Source organism: Ahaetulla prasina, chromosome 7 (genome assembly GCF_028640845.1).
Source record: "Ahaetulla prasina isolate Xishuangbanna chromosome 7, ASM2864084v1, whole genome shotgun sequence".
Classification (NCBI taxonomy): domain Eukaryota; kingdom Metazoa; phylum Chordata; class Lepidosauria; order Squamata; family Colubridae; genus Ahaetulla; species Ahaetulla prasina.
The window spans coordinates 70051833-70078073 of NC_080545.1; the positions used below are offsets into that span (position 1 = coordinate 70051833).

General features: G+C 40.3%; 2 protein-coding genes across 4 annotated transcripts in view; one reads left to right on the forward strand and one right to left on the reverse strand.

Annotated features, from left to right (window-relative positions):
- Nucleotides 1-17231, forward strand: part of TMPRSS6 (transmembrane serine protease 6) — a 32725-nt gene extending 15494 nt beyond the window's left edge. Inside the window, exons 8-17 of the mRNA XM_058189642.1 lie at nucleotides 2064-2176; nucleotides 3276-3385; nucleotides 4745-4890; nucleotides 6624-6722; nucleotides 7624-7737; nucleotides 8990-9106; nucleotides 11043-11214; nucleotides 11921-12192; nucleotides 13059-13195; nucleotides 13396-17231. Coding sequence (XP_058045625.1) covers nucleotides 2064-2176; nucleotides 3276-3385; nucleotides 4745-4890; nucleotides 6624-6722; nucleotides 7624-7737; nucleotides 8990-9106; nucleotides 11043-11214; nucleotides 11921-12192; nucleotides 13059-13195; nucleotides 13396-13557 — 1442 coding nt within the window. The 3' untranslated portion in view covers nucleotides 13558-17231. The remainder of the gene's footprint in view (nucleotides 1-2063; nucleotides 2177-3275; nucleotides 3386-4744; nucleotides 4891-6623; nucleotides 6723-7623; nucleotides 7738-8989; nucleotides 9107-11042; nucleotides 11215-11920; nucleotides 12193-13058; nucleotides 13196-13395) is intronic.
- Nucleotides 9968-26241, reverse strand: part of KCTD17 (potassium channel tetramerization domain containing 17) — a 36907-nt gene continuing 20633 nt past the window's right edge. The window contains exons 6-7 of one of the 3 annotated variants that reach the window (XM_058189640.1): nucleotides 24811-25001; nucleotides 9968-11196 (exon numbers count right to left, since the gene is read on the reverse strand). In XM_058189640.1, coding sequence (XP_058045623.1) covers nucleotides 24816-25001 — 186 coding nt within the window. In that variant the 3' untranslated portion in view covers nucleotides 9968-11196; nucleotides 24811-24815. Of the gene's footprint in view, nucleotides 11197-17355; nucleotides 25002-26241 lie in introns of those variants that run through there. The other 2 variants (XM_058189639.1, XM_058189638.1) reach the window with 2 other exon arrangements.

Genomic DNA, 26241 nt, shown 5'->3' on the forward strand with positions numbered 1-26241 from the left:
CCGGCCTTTCCAAACTTCCAGTAGTCCTGTTTTTTTTGCCCTCCCCGCGCCCCTACGTGTGCCCTGCACTTACCTGCATCCAAAACAGGCCGTGTGGGGACTCTTGAGAGAGAGGGGAGGCAGGGGCGGGGGCAGCCAGGAGTGTGATTTGGGGGTTCTTCGAACTGCACAGAATCTTAGCTAGAGTTTCTCCCGAGCCCCTGCGAACCCCCAGCAGCCCACTCCAACCTTATTCTATTTAATCTGAACCTCACAGTTCAAAAATAACTGAAAGTTAGAAAAGATTGAAGAACAAGTGGCCAGTTACATTTTATAAAATATATCCCAGTCCAGGCTGCTAGTAATGAAGTGCTAATAGTATTATTAGAAGAACTTGGTGGCTGTGTCCTAAGGAAGGACCCCAAATCCTCTTTGGAAAACTCATAAAGAGGGTTTGATTCAGGGGTGAAATGCTCCCAGTTCGGACCGGATTGCCCAATCCAACAGTGATGGCGGCGGGTGGTTCGGAGAACCAGTAGCAAAAATTCCTGCCCCCCCACCATGCCCAGCTGAGTTGCGTGATCATCAGAAGTTTTTTTTTTTTTACTTTTAAAAGCATTTTTTCTTTGGCCGAAAAAATGCTTTTAAAAGTAAAAAAAAAAGAACCTCAGATGATCACACGGCTCAGCTGGGTGCTAGTCAAAGAAGCCTGCTGGGAGGAAAAACGGGGTGTATGGGGAAGATTCGTTTTTGAGAGAGAGAGAGAGAAAAAAGAAAAGAAAGGAGGGAGGGAGGGAGTCAGGGAAGCAGGGAAGGAAGGAAGGAGGAGAAGAAGGAAGAAGTACAAACCTGGCACTAGACGCATCTTCAGAGGATAGTCCAGGGCTGGAAGGGACCTGGAGGTCATCTAGTCCAATCCTGTTCCAGCAGGACATTGTTAGTGAGTTTCTGTCTTTTGATCCCTCAGTCACATGGTTACATAGCCATGCCCACCCAGTCACATGACCCCCCCCCACCAAGCCATGCCCACCAAGCCACGCCCATAGAACTGGTAGCAAAAAAATTTAGATTTCACCCCTGGTTTGATTGTGAAATTCAGATCACTATATTTTTTAGGTGACTGTTCTGATTTGAACAGACCAAATATGAAGGCTCAGCTAGAGCACATATCCAGTGCTACAGTTTGCAGTTTGGGGAAACTTTACAGCATAGTTCATAATTGAAAAACCCACACCCAAATAAGTAAATCATTATTAAATGCCCTCAGAAATTATGTTTAATGAAAACAATAGCTCAGAACGTGTGTTCCCATCAATATATTTTTTAAAGTGTGCAGGTAGTATATTTGAATAGTAAACATTGGCTGAACAAAACTTGCGGGTGAGAATCAGATGAGAAAATTACTGAAAGTGAAATAAGTGGCTTCATTAATGTCTATCATAGTCTAGCATGTTACTATTTGTATTAAATAGCCTCATTTTTTTTGTCAAAATAATAAACACAAGCAACATTTTCTGTGGGACCCAGTAAGTGTTGTTGGAAGAAATATCCATCTGGGTTCAGTTCCAAGTGGGGACAAAGACACTGGAAACATGGAGGCTGCTTGGAAAGATGGTTTAATGGTGGTCAGGATCACATGGCTTGAGTTCCTGAACAGAAAAGGGCTGAGATCCTGTGTGCTCCCTGGCTTTATGCTTTTTCTGAGCTTTGAACTTTCTGGGGCACAGGAAGAGTATCCTGATTGGTTGTCAAACTCCCAGGTGGTCTAGGGGTCTTAGCTAACATTGTAGGTTGTCCCTCAAGCTTGCCTGAGCCTTGCCATATGGTGAGTTTCTGTTCTATTGTGTTGCAAATGATGGGGGGATTGAGTGAGCTTGGTTGAGGCTTTAATGGCCCATTGACAAAGGTGGGGGGGAGGTGGCAGGAAGTTGCAGGGAGCTGCTTTGTCTTTACAACATGTTTCTCCATTTCTCATTCAGGGAAATATATTCTGCCTTTTTAAATATTTTCTAAAATATTTCATTCTTCTAGGAGGGGGGTGGGTGCTAAATTCCTACAGTGTGACAATGCTTCTATCTTTTCAGCCTGCCACATGAATCTAACACTGCAAGAAAGCTGGGGACGGCAAGGGAACATCAAGACTCCTTACTACCCAAGTTACTATGCACCAAATACACAATGCACTTGGCACATGATGGTATGATTTTGCTTCCTAAGCAAAACTGAGCTGTGTGTACTTTTATACTTAAATAAGAGAAGCCAAATGCTCTAGACAATATACCTTTACTCTGTTATTGTAAACTCTTATTATCTTTATATTCAACTCTTCCCCAAAGTTTGCACTGAGCACTGAACATAAACAGATATTTAACACCATTCAGTTGAAAGAAGGGAGATTTGAATTTCTGTGTACTGAAAAGTCTTAAACTCATATTTTATAAGCCCTTACTGATCTCACCAAGGATATATTTTAATACGGTTTGTTTTGTATTTTAGGAAAACTGTTTTCCTCTTCCTCTCTTTCTCAACCCTCATGCTTTGTAACACTCATTTTTATATTTAAGAACCAGGGACAAAGCTCCGTTTCTGTATGTATGTAAATAAAACTCTCAGCAGTTTTCAATGTCATAAGAGAGCCAAATAGGTGTAGTGATTAAGGCATCGGGCTAGAAACTGAGAGACCATGAGTTCTAGTCCTGCCTTAGCAGTGGCACTTAGACTTATATACCGCTTCATAGTGCTTTACAGCCCTCTCTAAATCCTCTCCTAGGCCTAAAGTCAGCTGGGTGAGTCTCTCTCATCCCTGGGAAGAGGGCAGTAGGCTTCAAAAATTTTAGAATGAGGTTCTCTGCCCAGTTGCTGGGTGGGCATGGCCATGGTGGGCATGACCTAATCGGCCTCCTGCACCACAGGGATGGGCGTTTTTGCCCTCCCTAGGATCCGGAGGCTTTCCTTGAGCCTCCGAGAGGACGAAAATGGCCTCCCCAGGCTCCGGATGCCTTCTGGAGGCTTCCCGAATTTCTGGTAGGCCCGTTTTTCACCCTCCCCGAGCCTCCGTGTGTGCCCTGCACTTACCTGCATCCCAAACGGGTCGTGTGGGGACTCCTGGGAGGGGAGGCCAACCAGGAGTGGGATTTGGGAGTTCTCTGAACTGCACAGAATCTTAGCTAGAGATTCTTCCGAACCCCTGCGAACCCCCAGCAGCCCACCCCTGGCAGTGACTATCCAGACTGATTCAAAGGCACATACTCACACAAAAAAATCCTATACCATCCATTGCATTTCCCTTTTTGTAGGTCCCATCTCTGGAATATGGAGTTGTTCTTTGGTTTGATGCTTACACTCTCAGGAGGCAGAAGTACGACCTTCCATGTACTCAAGGCCAATGGACCATCCAGAACAGAAAGTAAGGAATCTACAAACATCTTGGTATGTTCATCTTACAGGAATGACTTAGAAGAAACCATACCTATGATCGTAAAACAAATAGGAAGGCTTAAAAAAAAAAGTCTTGACTTTCTTACTTGAATATCCGCTATCCAACCTAGCCAGCATGCTGCTTTTTAGGATTTATAAAAAGGACCAAGTTTGAGAAATTTTCTCTATTTAAAAGTCCCTTTTGCTATATTTTAGAAGTGGAAGAGAAGAATTAAGCAATTAAAGACGAACAATACAGTCCTAGATATGCTTAATCAGAGTAAGCTTCAATAGATTCAGCAGGACTTAAATTTACAAAATACATCCGAGTTCATGAAACATCTTTTACACAAAGAAATTGGATGGTTTCATAACTTTTGTAAAATCAGACTCTTGATAGCTGTAAGTTAAATTCTATAATGAAATTGCTCTCTTCCTGAATACTCCAGCTTATTGTTAAATGACTTGGAATTATATTTCAGACTGAGTTTCCTTTCATCTCTGCTATCCATCACTCAAGGATTTGACTCTTGAGAAATGATTTCTTTATCTGCTTCTGCTGCTTCATATCTTCAGTGCATTGAGTTCTTGGGACTCTGTGCATTTAACAACTGCATGATGGACAGATATTCAGAATATACAATTTTCCATTTTTGCTATATTCTCGATGCTAAGAAAAATTGCACTTGTTAGATTTCTGGTAATAGTTCATTTTTTTTAAAAAAAAAGTAATTGCCTTAAAGATATTGAAAAACAAGATCCAATTCCCCCCCCTCCCCTAACAGTTGGATAGTTTTCTTGCTATATAATTACATTACTTAAACTGGCTCAATTTTAAAAAGAAATCAAAGTTTGAATTTGGTCTCAGGTTTGTATTTCATTTCCTCCACTTTTTCAACATTATACTTTCATCAGTTGAGCCTTCTTCCTGCTGCCATGGTTTATAGCTCTCTTCCTCATTTTTAAAAACAAGGCCTGGATGGCCTCAGAATTTATTTTTAGGTGGGGGAGAGGGTGTTTAGCAAATTGGATTCTAGTGTTCGGGTTGCGTCCACAGCTAATGCCAATATTAGGGTGCAAATACTGTATAGCTGATCCTGGAAGACAGTAACTTATTTTAATTTTATCCATTGGGGGAATTGTAGGTAGTTTTACAGTGGCAGATGTCTTACAGTCTTCATTACCAGCAAGCCTGGCTGTTGGAAGGGATCCAGAAGAAGTTGATTTTGACCTTCTCTTGCTCCCTAAATTTCATGACATCTTTCTTCCTATACCCCTGGCATTTTCAAAGGCAAGATGGTTGATTGTGATTTATGACCCTAGTCTTTTTTTTTTTTTTTTAATCTAGATTCTGTGGTCTGCGGATTTTGCAAGCCTATGCTGAAAGAATCCCTGTGATGTCTAGAGCTGGAGTCACCATCAACTTTACTTCTCAGATCTCCCTAACAGGGCCTGGAGTGTGGGCTGCTTACAGTCTATATAATCAGTCAGACCGTGAGTATATAGTAGTCTCTCAAACATGCAGTTCAGCTAACTGGAAACTTGTGGAAAAATCAACGCCTGCCTTGTTATGAATGTTGCCACTGTGGCAAAACATGAATCAAGGGCCAAACTTGATTCAGACTAATGGGGAACTGGATTCTTTACAGCAGAACATCAATATTATTTAATTACAGGGGACATTTCCTTAAATGACCTAGAATGCAGTCTTTTGAATGATCAGCACTACTCTTGCAGGTTTTCAATATTCTGCCATAGATCTGGACTCCTGCCTCAACTTGCTGCCAGATCTATCACTGGGGGAAGTGGGGAAGGAGTTTCTGCTGTTTTCTGGTACCATCCACACAAACTAATTTCAACTTCTTAAAAGCACAGCACTTTTACCATATAAGTTGGTACTTTAAATTAGAAAAAAAATTCAGATAATATTCTGCTCTCTTCTGTGATGGGCAGGCCTCAGCTTAAACCTCACTAAAATATCAGAATTAAATGCAAATACCAAACACTGACATTCCAAATGTGTCCATGGTTTTAACTCATAGTCAGGGGTGTCAAACCGGTGGCCTGTGGGCAGGGGTGAAATGCTCCCGGTTCGGACCAGATCGTCCGATCCGGTAGCAATGGCAGCAATTGGTTCGGAGAACTAGTAGCAAAAATCCCTGCCCACCCCCGCCCATGCCTGGTCGCCCGCTTCCCCACTTGCCACTTCTTTTTAAAAATGCTTTTAAAAGGTAAAAAAAAGGCTCAGACGATCACAGCTGAGCTGCGTGATCGTCGGAGCCTGTTTTTACTTTTAAAAGCATTTTTACAACCTATTTAGCTGAATAGGTTGTAAAAAAATGCTTTTAAAAGTAAAAAAACAGATTGCGCACCGCAGCTGATCACACACACCCTACGTGCTCTTCTACTTACCCCATGCCTCCTTTTGGCATGCACTGTGCACACACCTTGCATTTGGTGTGTGGTGCACACTGTGCATGCGCAGCACGCATGCACAGCCAGTGAACCAGTAGTAAACCGGTTCAGATTTCACCACTGCCCATGGGCCAGATGCGTCATGCACAGGCCACGCCCACCCCAGCTCCATGAATCGCGAAACATCATGTGACAGCAACATGACATGGCGAGTTTGACACCCATGTCATAGATAGTGGTGCACTGTTCTCCAGCTTCTAATGTGACTGCCAGTTTTGATATAGTGTTAAGGCTGGTGCCAGGCTAGAAGCTAGAAGACAATGAGTTTAGTTTCATCTTAGCACAGAACCAGTTAGCCAGCTCTTTTAGCTTCAGCTCTAGGAACTGTGTCTGAGATTCTTGCCAAGAAAATAGCAGGGTAATCACCCCTGATTACTAGGTAATCACCAGGAAATGCACAAGACTGTGTTGAAGGCACATACACCCACCCACAAACACATGCATGCACGCACTGAAATGCTTACACCATCACTCAGTCGTCTAAAAGTGAGTTTCCTCATTCCTAATTTTACAACTAATACTACATGGATTAAATTTTTTTTATGGATTTAGCATCATATTGATAATAATCATTTATTGTGGAGAGGGGGAATCTTTCATTCTCAGGTTTCAAACTATATTATAGATTCAATTTTATACGGAATTAGAAGTAGATTGGAAGCACAGCACAATATTTCAATATTTAAGCTAAATTTTGAAAATGCATTAAAAACCAACTAATATTTCACTTAATTTTCCATTTTTTAAAAAAGCATGCCCCAGAGAATTCCTTTGCCTTGTTAATGGTTTATGTGTGCCAGCTTGTGATGGAATTGAAGACTGCCCCAATGGACTAGATGAGAGAAACTGTGGTGAGCAATGCTTTATCATTTCCCTCGTCTTCACATCGTACGTGACTTCTGTTAGTAAATAATCATCCTTTTTGAGCAAGAGGATCTCTGCAAGTGCCGTGTGGTTTTCTCCTATCTATGAGTCAGCTTCTTCAAAACATATTGAACATTACACTTTCAGAATTGCCTGAAGTTTCTATGATGCAGCCATTGGTGAGAAACAGTTGGTTGCTATGGGAAAGGAGATCCATAAATGAAGAAATAGATGTCACATTCATGAACTTCTCTGTCATTTAGCTATGAACCCCATTGCAGAATCTGGACATGGAAGAGTAGACATACATTATCACACACAATCAAACATACAATTTCAAAAAAACACATTATCTTACAATGTGAATTGATAAACATCATTGCTGGTTGGTTTAAGTCTGTAACTCAAAGAATCACATTTTAGCTTGGTTTTTTTCTTTATGATTTTCTTTAAAAAAAACATTCAAAGAGGAGACGATGCTCTAGGAAACATTTATTACTTATATGTTTCCTCTGTGTGTGTTTGTGTGTATCTCTGTGCATCTGTGTGTATAGATGTGAAAAAGATCTTGGGATAGTAGTTAATTGAATGTGAGCTGACATGCAGTTGCTGCAAAACAGTAAATGTAAATATAAAGTATATGTTCATATAAAGTACAGTTGGCTGATTTTCAAAAGCAGTGCTATACTGGATGGCCAGTGAAAATTCACTTATTCTATAAAAACAACATAAAGGCAAAGGCCTTTCAAATGATCACAGACACAAAAAGACGCATAAAAATACATTGGGTATTGGGTGCCATTTGTATCGTCTCACTTTTTCATCCCTGTTGCTCTTCTGCCTCCTGATTTTTCTTCTTTCTTTTCCTTATGCTTTGCAATTTTCTAGTCTGCCCTGCAAAATTTCAGTGTCAGGAAGACAGCATGTGCATTGAGTTCTCCAAGCTGTGTGATAAACATCTAGATTGCATCAATGGGAGTGACGAGGAACAATGCAATGAAGGTATAGAATCAAGAACATCTATTAAAGAAACTTTCTAGAATCTGCTATCCTCAGAAGTCACATTAACTGAGATAGAGCCATAGAGCCACACTGGCTAGAAAGCAGTATTACTGGCTAACTCTACCAACTGCCAGCCGTTTGATCCTTCCAGCTCAAGGTTGGATCATCAAACTTCTATTCTTACAAGGTCGATAAAATTGTTGGACCAAATGTTGGAGGTAATATGCTGACTTTGTAAACCGATTAGAGAGGGTTGTAAAACACTGTGAAGCAGTGTATAAGACCAAGTGCTATTACTATAGTATGACATGAAGTTTTATACATTTGGAGGACACTAGATTGGGGAGAAATGTAAATGTATTGCATTTAATATATCCATATAAATTGGATATATAGGATAGGATATACAGGAGATATATTCCTGGAGTGGTAATGGCAGTTGTGAAAAAGAACATGGGATAGTAGTTAATTTAATGTGAGTTGACATGTAATGCTGCTGCAAAAAAGCAAATGTAAATTTAGATTACATCAATGGAAAGTATAATTTTCAAATCAAGGGAAGGAATCATTCCACTCTATTCTGAACCGATCAGATCCCGTTGTTTCCTATTTTGTGCACCACATTCTTGAAATGCCTGAAAGGAAACCGCTTGAGCGAAGGTCAAGATCTGCTCTTTCTTATTCCAGAACACAGGATGTGAAATTAATGATTTAAGACATAGGAAGTCAAATTTCAGTTAAATGTTAAGGGGGAAAATTTCTTAACAGTTAAAATAGCTCAGCAGTGAAACCAATTATCTTTTACTGGAAGTTCAAGCAGAGGCTCTACCATCTTGATGGTTGGACTTGATGACCTAAGTGACTCCTTCCATATGATTCCATCTGCATTCTTAAACAGTCTAGCTTGCCTTGTTTGCAGCTTTGTGTTCAGAGTACAAATTGTTCCTTAATATAAAAGCAATGGGCACTGGTGTTGTGATTGTCACTTTCTTTTCAACATTGTCATACCTTTGAGACTGAGCTTCATGACTGTAATCAAGTGCAGCTGGTAGGTAATTTGTGGACCCACTGATACTGCCAAGTTATAACTCCCAGCCAACATGGTTGATTGCTAACATTTCTGGACATGGTAATTCATGCACATATGGAAGGTCACCAATTCTCCACCCTGTGAGAAAATTGCAGTACTAAGTGCAACAAATGATAAGAATAAAACCATATTCTCTTTCTACCACATAATATACCTTTGCAGGAATCCCTTGTGGACTTTACACTTACCAATGTGCTGATGGGAACTGTGTGAAGAAGCCCAACCCTCAATGTGACTCAGTCCCTGATTGCAAGGATCAATCGGATGAAATGCATTGTGGTAAGCAACTAAGCAGCTCAGAGGAAGAGATCCATCCTAGTCAGAGGAATACCTAAAAACATCTCAGCTTCTTCTGCTTAGAATGATTCTAATAGCAGAGCTATTCTGCTATTCATTCTGCCAAGGGCTGCTGGCATTAGGCTTCAGTCCTACGCACTAGTCTTTTCCAAATGTTGGGACTGCAGTTCTCAGAATTTTCAACAAGCATGATCGTACATAACTTACCTGAAGGATATTAGTATCCTTTCTGATTTGTGTTGATAGAATTCATAATTCTGGGAAGCTATGAAATGCTACAGCAGATTAATTTAACATATCCAGTTTAGAGCGACTCGGTATCAAACGGCTATCATGCAGAGTATCAACATGCTCCTTCTGAGTGGAATAATATAAGTCCAGAAAAGTTTCAGTGAATGGGTGTTATCATGTATATATTGAATCATTCTTGTCAATAATACCCAAGGTATATGTTTTCCTTTTCATTGACATCAAAACTTGCATTTTCCCCCTTCCTATTCCAATAATTATTTCCCCACATGGATTAATCCATTTTTCCATTTGCAAGGCTTCAAAGGCTGAGTGTGACTGTTTTGGCAAGAAATATGGTGAATGAAGATGGTACACACAGTTCCCTGAGGAAGAAATATTAATTTTAATTTAATTAATTTAAAAATCCATATGTGTTATATGTATTATTCTGTTAGATTTATACCTTGCTTTTCCTCTTAGAGGTCAAAGTGAGATACAATATTCTTTCCTCCATTCCCCCAATTTAAAACAACAGACCCCAAATCAGACTGTTGTTTTTCGATGGCTGATAGTGAACAATATTACTTGATATGTCTGTTCTTAGTTCAATTTCTTTTATTATTACTGCGTACTGTGGTCAACATCAACATTTGTGGGCAAATAGCTGCTGAGGGTAGATTTTTCAGCTGGTAATTGGGTAGAAAACTTTGATAGAATAGAATAGAATAGAATAGAATAGAATAGAATAGAATAGAATAGAATAGAATAGAATAGAATAGAATAGAATAGAATTTTTTATTGGCCAAGTGTGATTGGACACACAAGGAATTTGTCTTGGTGCATATGCTCTCAGTGTACATAAAAGAATATCTGAAACTCATTCCAAAGTAGTGTCTTAGGGGCCACTTTTTATTTAAAATAAATATGGTCATTATAAACACATTTTACAATGTGCAACTTGGACTATGTTCTCATAGAATATGCTCTGATTTCACAAGAAATAAAGAGATACAAGTAAAAATCTCATATAATTTTAATGGTTATGAAAATACTTGGGTTTCAAGATTCAGTTAGAAGGAAATATGTCAAGGTTCTGAACTGACTTTTTGAATTGGACCAATGATTCCAATCAAATTGTGGTGTTTTTTTTTCAAAATTCAGAAAATGTTTTGAATTTAATGCTCAAATTGGAATGCCAATCCAAGAATTCAAACTGAAACCAATCAGCTGCTCCTAATGGAGTCAATCATCAAACTGCACACTCCCAACAATTTGTTCACCAGCATTATATGCCAAGTGATTAATGTACGAGAGCCAATTCAATGTAATTAAGGATTTGGACTCAGTCCAGAGAAACTGAAGTTTGGATCTGCCAATCATCGGCAACCTGTATATCCTCACAAGAATGGTTGTGAAGATAAAATGAGGTGAGACGCCACTGTCCTAGCACACAACTTAAACTTCCTCCCAGAGGAAAACCTGAGGCATAAATGCAGTGGATGAATGAGTGGTAATCACAAAGGAAAACCAGGATTTTTCTGTAGGCGTGATTTTTCAAAACAGGAAAACAAAATTCATCATAAAGTGTCTTGCAAGTACACCTCTCCTCTCCCACACGCTGTTCTGCCACTTCCCTTCACTCTTGTCATTCTTTCCATTTCCTAAAGTTTCTCTCTTTTTTCTCAAGACTGTGGAGTGCAGGAGGCAGGAACACACAGAATTGTCGGTGGGGCTCATTCTGTGGAAGGGGAGTGGCCTTGGCAAGCGAGTTTGCAAGTGCGTGGGCACCACCTTTGTGGCGGAACGTTGATTGCAGATCGCTGGGTGATCACTGCAGCTCACTGTTTCCAGGAAGACAGGTAAATAAAAGGGGTGGGTGGCTTAAAACCCATCTTTTTATATTTGTTTTTTTGTCATGCTATCAGATGCACTGGGTTTCCTTAATCAGATAAACTAATAACACTGAACATATAGTTAAATATATACATTTATCCCATAGCAAATCCACAATCTTGTAACGTTTTTGCTAGCTTTTTTGTTTCTCCTTGTTTATTGTCCTAGGGTTGCTTCTGGAAGAATACTGCACAACATCCTGTCTGCTATTCTGCCCCACCCCATTGCTTTCCTCTCACTGTTTCTTTTTCAAGATAGGTTCACGTGATAAGAGATGTGTTGGTCTTTTGAGATACCATAAGATTCTTGCATAAAACCGACATGTCTATTCCTTTATTTATAGCCATTATCTAAGCTAATTTTAACTGCTCCTAGTTACTCTCTTCTTCTTTTCCCTTCCCTCTCTGCAAGGAACTACGTGCTTGCAATGTTCTTCCCTTAGGAAGAACATTACAGAAGATGCAACAACCTGTGACTAACGAAATCTTACCCATTAATAAAGCCAATTCCACAAATGTTGGGTCTTGGCAGAGTTTGATGAGGTGTTGAGACAGTTTCCTTTCTTCTCTCCCAAGTACAGTCCTTTGAGCTGTACTTGGGAGAGGGACAAATGAAGTTATCAAGAGAAAAACCGCAGTTGCTTAAGCTATTTCCCGCTCTTTTCCTCTGCAGTCATGTTTCCCCCACAGTCTGGACCGTATACCTGGGCAAGAACTTTCTGAATGTCAGTAGTCACAATGAGGTTTCCTTCAAAGTGAACCGCATCCTGCAGCATCCCTACTATGAAGAAGACAGCCATGACTATGACCTGGCTCTGTTGCAGCTTGACCATCCAGTCATCTATTCAGCTTTCATCCAGCCGGTCTGCTTGCCTGCCAGCTCCCATCTCTTTGAGCCTGGCCTCTTGTGTTGGGTCACAGGCTGGGGTGCAGTCAAGGAAGGAGGTACAGTATTTGGTTTGTGTGTCCTTAAGGGTCCTTCTTTTTTCAGATTTATAAGGATGTATCAGATATAATCATAGGATCAAAAAGGCATCCTAAGCTTTTGCCAAAAGGAGTGTGCAAACTTACTAAAAGTTGGCTGGTGAAAGCAAATTCAGCCTCATAGGAATACTACATGTGTGCTAAACTCAGGCCAAGCATTGCAAGGACTTTGCAGCAAGATGCTATCAAGCTCCCTCTAGTGGATCCTTGCATAAATCATGCAAATATCACAGCATACTTAGGAATGCCAGGGAGTTGACTTCAAGATTTGTTCCTTTCCTTTTTCCCCTCCAGAACTACATTAGGTTTGTTCAAGAGGTTATTCCAAGCATCTGGAATGAAAGCTACTAATTCCAGAATAGCAGCTGCCAGAGGAATAATATCACTGGATTCAACCCATTCTGTTAGGCTCCAATAAGGTGTCTTATTTGCTAAATGGTTCATTCCATTTCTTATTCAATGGAGATTTCCTAAAACAGGGGAATGCGACTCTAATGTCACACACTTTTAAGCATGAAGCAGGTAAACATTGACCTGAAAGAACTGTTGCTTCCCTATAGAACAGGGTTTCATTCCAATTTCCACATATTCTACGGCAACGTTTCTCAGCCTTGGCAATTTTTAAGACTTCTGAACTTCAACTCCCAGAATATCGCAGCCAGCATCGCTGGCTGGGGAATTCTGGATGCTGAAGTCCATGCGTCATTAAGTTGCCACGGTTAGGAAAACCTTGCTATATAGAATATGTGGAGATTGGAATTTCATAGGAACAGGAAATACCTTCTTCCCCTGGTCAGTTCTACTAACCTGCAGCTCCTGTCCCACAGGTCCTACAAGCAAGATTTTGCAAAAAGTGGATGTGCAATTAGTTCAGCAAGACATTTGCAGTGAAGCTTATCACTATCAGGTCTCTCCCAGGATGCTTTGTGCTGGCTACCATGAGGGCAAAAAGGACTCCTGTCAGGTAACTTTAAGCATTAGTTTCCATGATTTAGAAAGAACTTTTCCCTCTCCTGTGAAGCTGCTGCTTGGAACCCTGACAGCTGCCTTATTTGCATGCAATGTCACACACCGAGTGTTGCAAAGCTCATTACTCAAAGCTTTCTCTTTTCTTGTTATTTGAATTATTTTTGCTCTGACTGCTCTTTGGTTTCATTTTTCTAGGGAGATTCTGGAGGACCTCTTGTTTGCCAGGAAGTCAGTGGCAAATGGTTTCTAGCTGGTGTGGTGAGCTGGGGAATGGGTTGTGCACGTCCCAATAACTATGGAGTATATACCAGAATTACTAGTGTAAAGGAATGGATGAAACAAACTATGTCAAACTGAGCATCGTTCTAAATCCCTCCTTTTGTTACAAGGAAACACTATCAAGGAGACACCTTTAGTCCTTGTCCCACTGTTTCAAATAGCTAAAACTGTGGAGACATCCCATCTTACACCTGGCTCCTGTTGCACCTGATAGTCAAGTACTGGTCTTTAAGGATGTTTTAGTGTGTGGAGAAGCCTAAGAAAGCCATTGAAGAAAGATTGTTCAAAATAAATTTAACATTTGAGATGCTTCTCCAATGAAACAATAGAGAGGGATGGTGTCCTCCTTCAAAAGGTATTGACTGTAAACTGATCCTTAGATTAGTTTGGACGGAAAATCCAAGTAATTAGGAAAGTTGATTCTCTTCAATGTTAAAAGTGGAAGTAGAAATTGGATGTCCATCCAGTTTTTCTTGTATTATTTAAAAACCAATTCCCAAATGGTAGTGACCAAAACACTGAGAAATGGGAGGAGCTGTTTGTGGAATGTTAAGGGAAGAACATCAAGTGAATTTTGTATTATTACTTACATGAGTCGTGCCTTATCTACGTGTTGATTATTTGAAAAAAATTGTGCATGGATTTTCCTACTGCTAAGATTACTGAAATTTTCAATGGACGTATCTGGAAAAAAACCCTCAATGAGCAGAATACAAATGTATTTCAAGGTGATATCCTTATCCAACAGTAGTCACCCACCTACTGCAGCTTCACCCCAAACTACGGTGTGGATGAGGTAGGAGGAGTCTGAATTTAAGACTGGCAATAAAAATCCTTAAAATGCCAAATCAGAAAACAGATTGTTGTCCCATTTGTTTGCATAATAGCCCTGCGTGAACAAAATGGCAGATTTAGTGATCTCTTTCCTTGGCTAACTGATCCACCATCATGTCCTGACAGTGCATGATATCTGACAGCCATTTCCTTTAGTTCTCCAGGAAGCAAGTGAGCAGCCAGATCAAAACAACCTGCTTCCACTTTAAGGCATCCAAGTAGATTGACTCCCTTTGCAAAATTAAGATTCTCTGCCTTGCATGAGATCATTTTATCGATCTGGACTAAAGAGCAGAGCTGTTTTGCAGTCAAAATGTTTACTGCAAATTTAAATAAGATTTCAGGCACCTTACATCATTTGACAGCAAAAGAGAAATTCTGTCAATAAATGCAAGGGATATTGTAACTGAATAATCTCAGCTTATGTTCAGAGCTATAGCTTTGTACAGAAATTATAATGAAACTACTCTGAAAATGATATAAACATGCTTCAGAGGTTTCCAATACTGGTGTGCCTCTTGCCAACAAGAGGATGTTTGTTGCACAACATACATTTAACTTGTTTACTTGCACAATTATGGTATATTTGTCATTGGAAAAAACTGTTAAGCTTTTATTTTAACATACCATCAACTTGGACATACCCCTTACAATGATATTATGACTTTAAATGTAGCAGGATTGTGGCAGGCTAGCATTATATGGATTGAAGCTACTTGGACTCACTCTGAAGTAGAATTACCACCACCTCCTGAAAAATAGAAGAGCTGGTAAACACAATAGGACCTTATTAAATTGGTAACTTACTTGTTCTAGAAGTATCATCCTAGGACCTTGATGGCGAACCTATGGCACTGGTGCCAGAGATAGAATGCAGGGCCTACCCTCTGGGCACGCGGGCTGTCGCCAGCTGATCTTCTGGTTTCCAGCCCACGCACATGCTGGCCAGGTGGTCTTTGGGTTTCTGGTGCTCTGGCATGCGCAACATGTGTGCACATTCCGGTTTGGCCACTCAGTGCCAAAAAGGTTCGCCATCAAGGTCCTTCGATGATACTTCCCCATGTTTTGTTTAAGACAGGGGTGTCAAACTCAATTTCATTGAGGGCCGCATCAGGATTGTGTTTGACTTTGTGGGGCCAGGGTGCGCATGGCCAACTGGATGTGTCATGTTGGGGGTGCCTGTAGTGGTCCAAGTGCTCTGCCAGCGAAAAAAAACCTCCCGAGCTCCATTTTGGCTGTTACGGCATCCTGCAACCCTCTGCCAGTGAAAACGGAGCTCATGAAGGTCGCACACAGCCCTCCCGACCTCCATTTTCGCTGGCAGAGGTACTGCGGATCGGTCGTTCACTGTTTCCAGGGCGGCCTTGTGGGTCAGATCCAAGCATCCCGTGGGCTAAATCTGGCCCCCGGACCTTGAGTTTGACACTCCTCATTTAAGCTGATAAGCTGCTAGCAATTGTCCCATGCTTATTCATAATCAATGAAGAGGGGGGGGGGTCAACCTATTCTCCAAAGCACCCTGAAGACAGAACAAGAAGGAATGGATGGAAACTAATCAAGGAGAGAAGCAACCTAGAACTAAGAAGAAATTTCCTGACAGTTAGAACAATAAATCAGTGGAACAACAAGAAATTGTGGATGTTCCAACACTGGAGGTTTTTTAGGAAGAGACTGGAGAACCACTTGTCAGAAATGGTATAGGGTGTCCTACTTGTGCAGGAGGTTGGACTAGAAGACCTCCAGGGTCCCTTCCAACTCTGCTGTTCTGTGAATTGCAAACCAATGAACTTGGTTTCAGAACTAATTAAAAACACACTTCTTGTGATATGGGTGGTTATATATATTTGATAGATAAATACCATTATGGTGCCACCAGAAGCCGCTCATAGCATTCTAAGCTAGTCCAAATTGCTTTGGTACTGAAGGGGGCCAAATCTTTTTAAGAACTTCTGCTTTCCACCAGAGGGCAGAAAGAATACACAAACTCAAAACCAGTAACTATTTTGTTATTCTTCCATGACATATAGCTGGTTCCTGAAGCTGTTACTTCAACCTGATAAGACCATCCATGCCTGGTTTGAATCAATAGCCTTTTAGAGTGCATTCTTTAATACTGAAAGTGTTCCTAGTTCCTTCTTCAGTCACAAAATTGAGTTCATGTTTTCAAAGAAGCGAATAGTTGCACATAAAAGGCTGAATTCATACTTGGAACATTTTTTTCTAAATGGAAATGCCTTTAAGAAACAACTTTTAAATATTTCAGAGAGGTTAAAACTGTGCGTGTTTTCCTAACGTTTTAAATTCCATAGTCCTTAATAAAATTATGGCTGAGATTGCATACCATACAAAGTCATGGTTTCCTTAAATGAAATATGGTTTAGTAAATATATTCCAGATAGTTATTACCCTGTTTCCCCCAAAATAAGACATTCCCCTGATAATAAGCCCAATCAGGCTTTTGAGCGTATGATAATAAGGCCAAGCGCTTATTTCAGGGTTCAAAAAAATACAAGACAGGGTCTTATTTTCGGGGAAACATGGTAACTATATTTGCAAAACACATTTCATTTACTATATTTCCTGAACACAACCTAAGGTTTCTGCGCCATATGAATGGACAGTTACATTCAACGAAAATAAATTTCATGAATTCATACTTTCTCTTGAATATATGAAGCTGGAAAAATAGATCTCCTTGCTCTTTATAGCACTGGAAAATGAAATGCTAAGAACTGAAAGCTGCATCCTAATCTGAGACCCCCTTAATGTAAAATAGCTTTCAAGATCCACAACCTCAGGCCCAATTAGCAGTAGTTCTTGCTGGAAAAAGGCCCAAACGGCACCAAGGAGAAGCAGGCCAAATCTCCATTTGCTTGGGTTTCAACCTTTTAGCTGTTCTTCTCCTCCTTCCTCTAGAATCTTGTTATCTGTCCAGCAAAATAAATGTGTTGGTGGAGTCAAATGCCATTACAGAAGCATGTGTTTCCTATGTACATTCTGATGAGTGCATATTCTCTAAGGGCATGAGAACATGAGACATAGTAATGAGATAGTGAAATTTATTCAAGAGTTTTTACACAGCATCCTTGGACAAAATTTAAAAATTGCTGTCTCAATTAACAGAATTATGGATATCTTTGTAGTAAACGCGTGGCTTTATATTAGAAGTAATATTTGTCCTGTTGATTTACAAAAATGGCTATGATATTTCCTGGAGCACTGAAATAAAACACATACTTAGGTGGCTGTGTGTGCATGCAGAAACACATGCATTCAAGTGCATCAAAGGGCAGATGCTCATCCATCAGAGTATTGTTACTAACCTTCCTCAAGTATCATGAGAAAGAAAAGCTATAGGGAAGAATTTATGTGCTCCCCTTCAGCCTGACCTTTTGGGATGGAGAAAATGTGAGTAAGAAAAGTATTTGGCTAATTGCAGAGTTGTGCATCTGGGAACCATTTGTGGACCAGCCCCAATCTCGTAGAAATTTAACAGAATCATACAATAGGTTGGAAGGGGAAGGATTAGAGAACACATTCCCTACTATATATTTTTGCTCATAATGTCTATTCTATTAGGACATTTTTTTAAAAAAAAGGCAACTGCAAGATAAACAGAAGTGAAATTGATCGATCAGGTAAAAATCAAACCAATGTTATTGCTGAGTCAAATCCATATTCTTCTCCCTAGTAGTCTGAATAGTTGCATGCTAGAGGACATTTGTATATCTTTAAAGCTGCCCGCATCGACATGCTTTCTTTTGGGCAGATCTTCCATGGAATGGTACACGTATAAAGAAAACAACGCCAGCCCCTCTTCTCTAGGCTGTTCTCTTGGAGTTCCTGCCACCCACTCCCTTGCTCTGCTTACCAGATGGCAAATCTGGAAAAGCTAACAAATTAATACAGGGCTGAGAAACCGGCAGTTGAAAAAATTGCTCCGGCAACAGGAGATTTGGAAGGAAAATGAAATATTTGTCATGTTGCAGTTTGCTTGCCTTTAGATCTTCATGGGGCATGTTTCAGCAGCAACAAACCATAGTTTGTTTTCATCCGATGGGGGGGGGAGTCAAATTGCATTGCAAAGCCTTTGCTACATATGATGATGTCATAACATGTGTACAAAAGTGATGGGGCTTGCATCGAAAGACTGCACGCACACACACATACACCGCCCAACCCTCTGCCTCCTCTCTTGACTTTCCCCTCAGGCACTGCTTAGTGATGTACTTTCAGGAATAATAAAATCTTGTTCAAGAAGGACAACACTCTCCTTCTCAGTCTAAAGGCATAAGGTTTATTATTGGATCTGCTCCCAAGGAAGAATTGTTATTTGAACACGAGCCAAGCTCTTCAACTAGAAGCATATCTACCGAAGGAGAAAACACCCCAGCTGGTTTCTTTCTACAAAAAGGGGTGTATTTTCTTACATAACTTCTTACGCTGCCCTTTGCAGCTAAAAATGGAACTCTCGAAAAACACGATATGCAATGCAAAGAGCAAAAGATGGAGGTACTGCATCTCCTCATGCTTCCTCTCTTTCACACTGCAAGGGTATCCCTGCATGCCAAAATGTTAGAGCTCATTTAATAGAGATGGTTGTCCACAAACAGCAACAGGGATTGCAGGACATTCATTGCAGCAGGATGCAGCACGTTCATTGTTCAAAGCTCCTGAGGTCCTTTCCAGAACCTCCTCTATTCCCACACTGAGCAAGCCTGAAACTTGCAAGGCTAGAAGAAAGTTCTGTCTGTTTTACTTTGTTCTCCCCAGCAGGGGAAGCTGTGACAGCATGGAAAGTCCATTTTGGGGCCATGAAGAAATTAGTTCCTGAAAGTGCATGCCACGTCTCCCAACAATAACACAAGGGTAAGAAAAATAATCCAGTATTTTGCCAAATAGCAGAACATACAGCAATTAGAGGGTGCTGCTTAGAAACTGGAAAATGCAATATTTCATCTTATTCTAACAACCCACCCCATTGTTTGTTTGGTTTTAAATAACAGTACAAAAATAAAGATTTAAAAGTTAACTTTAAAAAGAGAGACATTGATCATCATTAGCATCATATCCTGAGACATCTGGTTTGTAACAGCTTTTTAAAAAAAACGGCAAGGAGGAACAAGGGCAGGAAACAGGAGAAGTGAGGACAAAACAAATGAACAGGATGCAAGAGAAAAGCTAAAAGTAATAGCTAGAAGAGCAGCTGGAGGGAAGGGGGGAATCAGGTGAATACACAGCACCAGTGGTCTCAAAGACTACCTGACCTTCAGGCCACAGCAGAGAGCCAAGACATTCCTGCAGAGACAAAAGATTAAGAAATCTTTTCTGCTAGAACCTCCGTTGCAGATGATCACAGAAAGGAGTGCTTTGCGAGTTGAGCCTTAGAGATGTCTTGATCCTTCCTTTACAACAAAAGACAAAGCTCATCTACGTGTCAAGCCCATAATCCTTGGGAAAGGCCAATGTTGCTCAACAGCAAAAGAATTTATACACTGAGAAGAGGGTAAATATGGGTACCCCTATACAAAAGACTAACAATAGTATTCTTCCTATAGAACGGGGTGTCGAACTCGTGGCGTCACGGCGGTGTCATGGGATGTATTGGGACTGGTTTCCCCTTTGCTAAACTGGGCGTGGACTTGGCCTGTGTGTGACACATGCGGCCCATGACTTTGACAGCCCTGCTATAGAAAGAGCCAGACAGTATTAGAAAACCTTAAATGGTAAAACTGATGACCGCATTCTCTATTCTGATTACAGATTAAATCAACCGTTTTAAGAGTACCTAAATCAGTACTGGATTGCTGGTAATCTAATCCAAAACCTGGTTTTCTTGGGAATATCAAATTCAACTTTGTAGTCTTCAAGGTTTTTGAGTGGGAGAATAGGAACAGGAAATTAGATTTATAATGAAGGGGTGTTGTTTTTTTACAGCAAAGACATGACATTCTAAAGGGATGTTTTTCCTTCCCCTTCATTCCATGGGCAAAGCTATAAAATAACTTACATTGCCTTCTGTGAGACTATACCTCCTTCCCAGTTTTGGACTGATATTTCAGATCACAAAGGAAGAAAAGAAACCCTAAGAAGTGCATGAACAGTATATACATTAGACTATAGATCTTTGCAGGCAAATATTTTCTCTTTTTTAATGTATAAGGATGGGTTGAATGTTCTGTCCCCTTTGTAAAAAGAAAAACTTTCACAGTAAGTTCATTATAGTTTTCCTACAGTGAAATGTAACATGGCTGCCTCTGAAGATGGAATCCTAGTTATTGTTATCAGTTATCTTCTGTAATTTTAAAAATGCTTTTGGCCAAGAGGCGCAAGTGAGGTTCACACTGTTTTATAAAGAAAGACACAGAGTTCTATGTGGAAACCCCCAGATGTCTCTCAAGTGCACACTAGAATTGAGGGCAGCCTCAAAGGGGCCACTCTTCTAGATAAGTGGGCTAGAGTTCCGTATGAGGCAGCCTTGTTCTAGGTCTCATGGGAATGTCTGATGCAAGCTTTGATCCACCTGGTGAGTATGGATAATGTGGCTTTATAGTTCTGAGAAATCATCCCAAGAAAAATAAAGAGTTTGAATTCCTCTATTCTGCTCAGGTAGATCTTGACTGGTCATCCAATGTGTAGTATGCTACAATCCTTTTTAACTAAACCCTAGAATTGAGACAGAAGAAAAGGATTACAATTTGGTTCTAGTAAAAAGTGGCCATAAAGCAAAGGGTCCAGGTACAGAGTGATGATGAAGAACTTTTCTTGCTAGGGTGTGTCCTTACCTCCAATTGACCAAAATTACAATATATACACACCCAATATTCGGCCCAATTTGAATTTAGAGTTACCTTCCTATTTGTCAGTCACCTTTACTTCCTTGAGGCAATACTAACTGCCCTACCTCTGGCTAAGAATCTATCATGAAAGCAGCAGCAGCCTTAGCTAGTTGTTCATAACTTGTGTGATGAACCCAGTCGGATTTCTTGACATAATTTGGATCCAGTTTTCTCTTTGAATCATAGAGTAGAAGCCTTGGCCATGATGAGGTAGCAAAAGTATACTGAAAAAGTGATTTGAGCAGCTGATCCATAGACAATTGATATTTCAGTTGAATGTATACATTTTGAAGAATGTATGACCAGCAAACCACCTCTTCCAATAATTATAATGATAATAAGCTTAATAAACTATAGGATAAATATTTAGTTTAATAAATATACAGTATCCATCCAAAACCTAAGGTAAAGGTAAAGCTTCCCCTCACACATACGTGCTAGTCATTGCCGACTCTAGGGGGTGGTGCTCATCTCCGTTTCAAAGCCGAAGAGCCACCGCTGTCCAAAGTCGTCTCCGTGGTCATGTGGCCGGCATGACTCAACACCAAAGGTGCACGGAACGCTGTTACCTTCCCACCAAAGGTGGTCCCTATTTTTTCTACTTGCATTTTTATGTGCTTTTGAAACTGCTAGGTTGGCAGAAGCTGGGACAAATAACGGGAGCTCACCCCGTTACACGGCAGCACTAGGGATTCAAACCACTGAGCTGCCGATCTTTTGATCGACAAGCTCAATATCCTAGCCCCTGAGCCACCGCATCCCTCCATCCATAACCAAAACCTAGGTGCATGGAATTTCAATAACGTGACTGAATACACTAAAGCAATGTATTAGAAAGAATGATGAAAAGATTAAAAGTACCAAGAAGTACCACTTGTAAAGTACAAGAGAGCCAGTTTGGTCTAGTGGCTAAGGCACCCAGGCTAGAAGCCAGGAAACTGTAAATTCTAGTTCTACCTTAGACATAAAGCTGACTGGGTGATTTTGGGCCAGTCACTCTCTCTCAGCTCAAAATTATTGTTGGGAAACAACAATGAGGAAGGAGTATTAGATATATTTGTTGCTTTGAGTTATTTATAATAATTATAAAAGCCAGGATAAAAAATAAAAAAGAATATCTTCCACAATTAAGAAATGCTCAAATATTTTTCTACAATTTGGAAATTGTAACAATATTTATAATAGGATTGATGAGGAGTAGCTGATCAAGGTCTAATTGTCGTGTCCCACTCCTCCGCTGATGGTCGGGAGCAGATAAGAAGGCCCCGGCTGCTGTGAGAGTGGGCAAGACACAACACTAATACTATAAATGCTATGAAACAGGAGATGAAGAAGAACTCTGAGTTAAGAGTTAATGCAAAGAGTGTAGGTAGAGTTTAAGAGCTTATTTATTATATTTTGTTTGATACTTTTACCTCTACTTCTCCCACTGTCTTTTCCACTCTAAAAAATCCAGTCAAGGACCTTCAGAACAACTTTAGTAATTGATAATTTATTTAGATAACATCTCTGCTTCCATTATTTGGGGAAATTAGATTGATCAGCAATCTGTACCTCTATTTAGCTGTGTTAGAATTGAGAAATATACTAAATGAACAACTATATTCAAGCTTTTATTAAATAAACTTACATATTTGTTGTATTGCATACTGTTGACTTATGGGAGTGATTGTACCCATAAATATCCTAAGAAGAGAAGAAGTAAATTCTGTCTCTCCCCTCACGAAGAGGGTAGTTCTTATAGCTGGGAACAAATTTGCTTTGTGTTGGGGGATCTCCATTTTCCTGTCTTTCCTGGGGATTTGTGGGTGCATCTTTTACATCTTTGTGAAATGAAAAGCAATTTCTGCCACAGGGACTTTCACAGTAGAGGTATGAGACATTTTAGTCTGAGGGGAAATATGGGGTTTCAAGAGCATGGAGTAGCCATCTCTCACAATCCTGTTCTAATTCAAGAACATGATTGAATGTCTTGGAATATGAGGGAGTGACAGATTCTGGCTTCCTGGCCTAAGAGATTTGCAGCCTTTCCTGAAATACTCAGGAAAATCTGATTTTTTTTGGAAGCACCTGATGGATTTGGGGAATGACTGTTGTTCTTCCTCATCCAGAGACAACTCATCCCTTTCCCCATCTATCCAGTCCTGAGGGGAGACACCGGAGTACATTATACAGTGGGGGATGGGAACTGGGCACCCCTTTTTCATTTAATTGTCTGGCTTTTGTCCCTGTTGAGATCTACAAGGGGAAGAAAAGGGGAGCTATACCTTTTGCCAACTTCCATGTTTGGATCCAGTCAGAAACCTGCAGTATCTCACTCTTTTTGCCCTAAGGCATGTGTTTAAGGTATGGGGTCCAAGCAAATATAGGACTGCATAGTTTGTGATTACTGACTCAGGAGCCATCTTGGGAGAGAAAACAAGACGATGCATTGGCGTGCCACTGAAAGGCCAGCCCTCGTTTGACCTCAGCCATTAGGGAGATACTTCCACAAACAATATACTGCTATTGATGTCCATGGCAGAAGGTCTGTTGAGTTTATAGGAGCAAAGAGAAGGAAATGGACAAAGGGGGGAAAAAACCTGGAGATGAAAAACAGCCAGTGTAGAGGGAGTGCATAACAGAGCTAACAGGCAATGTACTCTCTGAGGCAGGCAGGACTCAAGCAGGAAATGAGACAGTCTTCCCAGCAGAAGCAATATCAAAACACTCCCCTGTCCAGGAAAGAGATATCACATTACAGAACATTCTGGTTTCCAGGTAAGAGGAAGACTGGCAAAAAAACAGGAGATGCCTTGATACAGTTGAGTAACAAAGATAGTAAGAAAATGCAGATGGCAAAATTTACCCTCAGCAAAGACAGATTTTTATTTTTTTTTTGCAATACGAAACTTTGGTTTTTCTTTTAGATCACAACATATTGTTGGTGATGGGAGGATGCGTGGCTGCCAAAAGTGTAGCAAACAATTGGCATGCAGAAGAACCAAACTTGATCTCTGGCTTCTCCAGTTAATGATATCTCAAAGAACAGAGGTAGAAAAGACTTTTGTATGAGACCCTGGAAAAGTACTACCCATAAGAAAAGATACAGCCAAGTCAGAAAGCTCACTCTCCATTTCATTTTTTTTAAAGGCTGCTTTGTATGTTGAGAAGTCATTTAGCAGCCCCTCTTCTCCTGCCTTTAATCTTCTACTGTGATACTCCATTTCTAAGAATCATGAGACTTATGCTGGAAGACAAATTCAGAATGGTCTCAGTCCGGATACCTACATGTCAGGGGGGAAAAAAATTCAAGAAAAAGGAAGATGCTGGGTAAATAACGGATAAAAGGTGTGACGATGATGTGTTGTCTTTACCAAAACAGAATGGGAAAGAGAGGTCCAACGGGAAAAGTCTAAACTAGTCTACAATGCAGGATTCTTGGCTCATGGAGAAAAAGACAGGATTGGAAGAAGGATCAAAGAAAAAAAATTAACAAGCAAAGGAGGAGTGCAAAATTGAAAGAGCAGAAAGTAAAAGGCCTCTAAAAGGTCACAAGAAGAAAAAGAATCAGTGGAATCTTGGGTTGATGGAGCTTGCTACAAATTTAGTATTAAAATAAAAAGTTTAGACCAAAGTGCAACAGCTGCCAAATGCACAGTTTTCCCCCACCTCTCACCAGCCTTAAGCTTCTGTATATTGCTTGATGCCCACACTGGCATTCCATGCATCCTCTTTTGAAGCTCCTCCACCATCGGCTTGCACTGGTGCCTCCTCCTGCCCCTCAATGTCTTGCAGCTGCAGCGGCTCATCATTCTGCTGTTCTTGTTCTGGGTCTTCCTCAGGATTCTGTGTTACAGCAGGCGGCACCTAAGGAAAGAACAACAGAAATAGGAATACCAGCAGTAGGGGCCTGGTGATTCAACCTCTTTTGTAAAGGTTCTGGAATAGAGCTTCAACTTTGGGTTTAATTAACTGGGATAGCCCAAAGGCTAAGAGAATAATTTTAAGAAATAACAGCATAATAGAGTTGGAAGGGACCTTGGAGATGTTCTAGTCCAACCCCCTGCCCAGGCAAGAAGCCCTATACCATTTCAGACAAATGGTTGTCCAATCTCTTCTTAAAAACTTCCAGAGTTGGTACCTTCACAACTTCTGGAGGCCAGCTGTTCCACTGAATAATTGTTGTAACTGTCAGGAAAGTTCTTCTCTCCTTGATTAGTTTCCATCCCTGGCTTCTTGTGCCTTCAGGTGCTTTGGAGAATAGGTTGATTCTCTCTACTTGTGGCAACCCACTAAATATTGAAATATTGTGATCATGTCATCCCTAGTCTTTCTTTTCATCAAACTACTAGATACACCCAATTCCAGCAACTGTTCTTTATATCTTTTAGCCTCCAGTCCCCTAATCATCTTTGTTGTTCTTCTCTGCACTCTTTCTAGAGTCTCAATAATTTTTTTTTTTACATTGTGTCAACCTAAACTGGGTGCAGTATTCCAAGTGTGGCCTTACCAAGTCATTATAAAATGGTATCAACACTTCACGTGATCTTGATTTTATCCGTCTGTTAATGCAGCCTTGGACTATGTTGGGTTTTTTGACAGTTGCAGCACACTGCTGGCTCATATTTAACTGATTGTCCACTACAACACCAAGATCCATGTCACAGTTACTACCTATTGAGCCAGGTACCACTTATACTGTACCTCTACATTTGGTTTTTCTTGCCTAGAAAGTAGAACCTTACTTTTTTCACCACTGAATTTCATTTTGTCAGATAGGACCCAATGTTCAAGTCAAGATCCTTCTGTATCTTAACCCTTTTTTCTGGAGTGTGAGCTATGTCGTCTACAAATCTGATGAGTTCCCCATTCCTGAAAATATATGTGCTTTGTTTTGCAATATTTCATCTTCCTCCAGTTTTACTTTAAAAAAAAAAACTTTTAAAAAGTTAGATGGAATAGGGAGACTGGTAGACACAATCTCTCTCAAAGGCATCATGTTACCTTTGCTGAACTAGATCATCTATATGAATATAAATACATAAACAAATTATGTGATTAATATTTCATCAATGAAGAACTTGGGACTAATCACCTTACTTCAGAA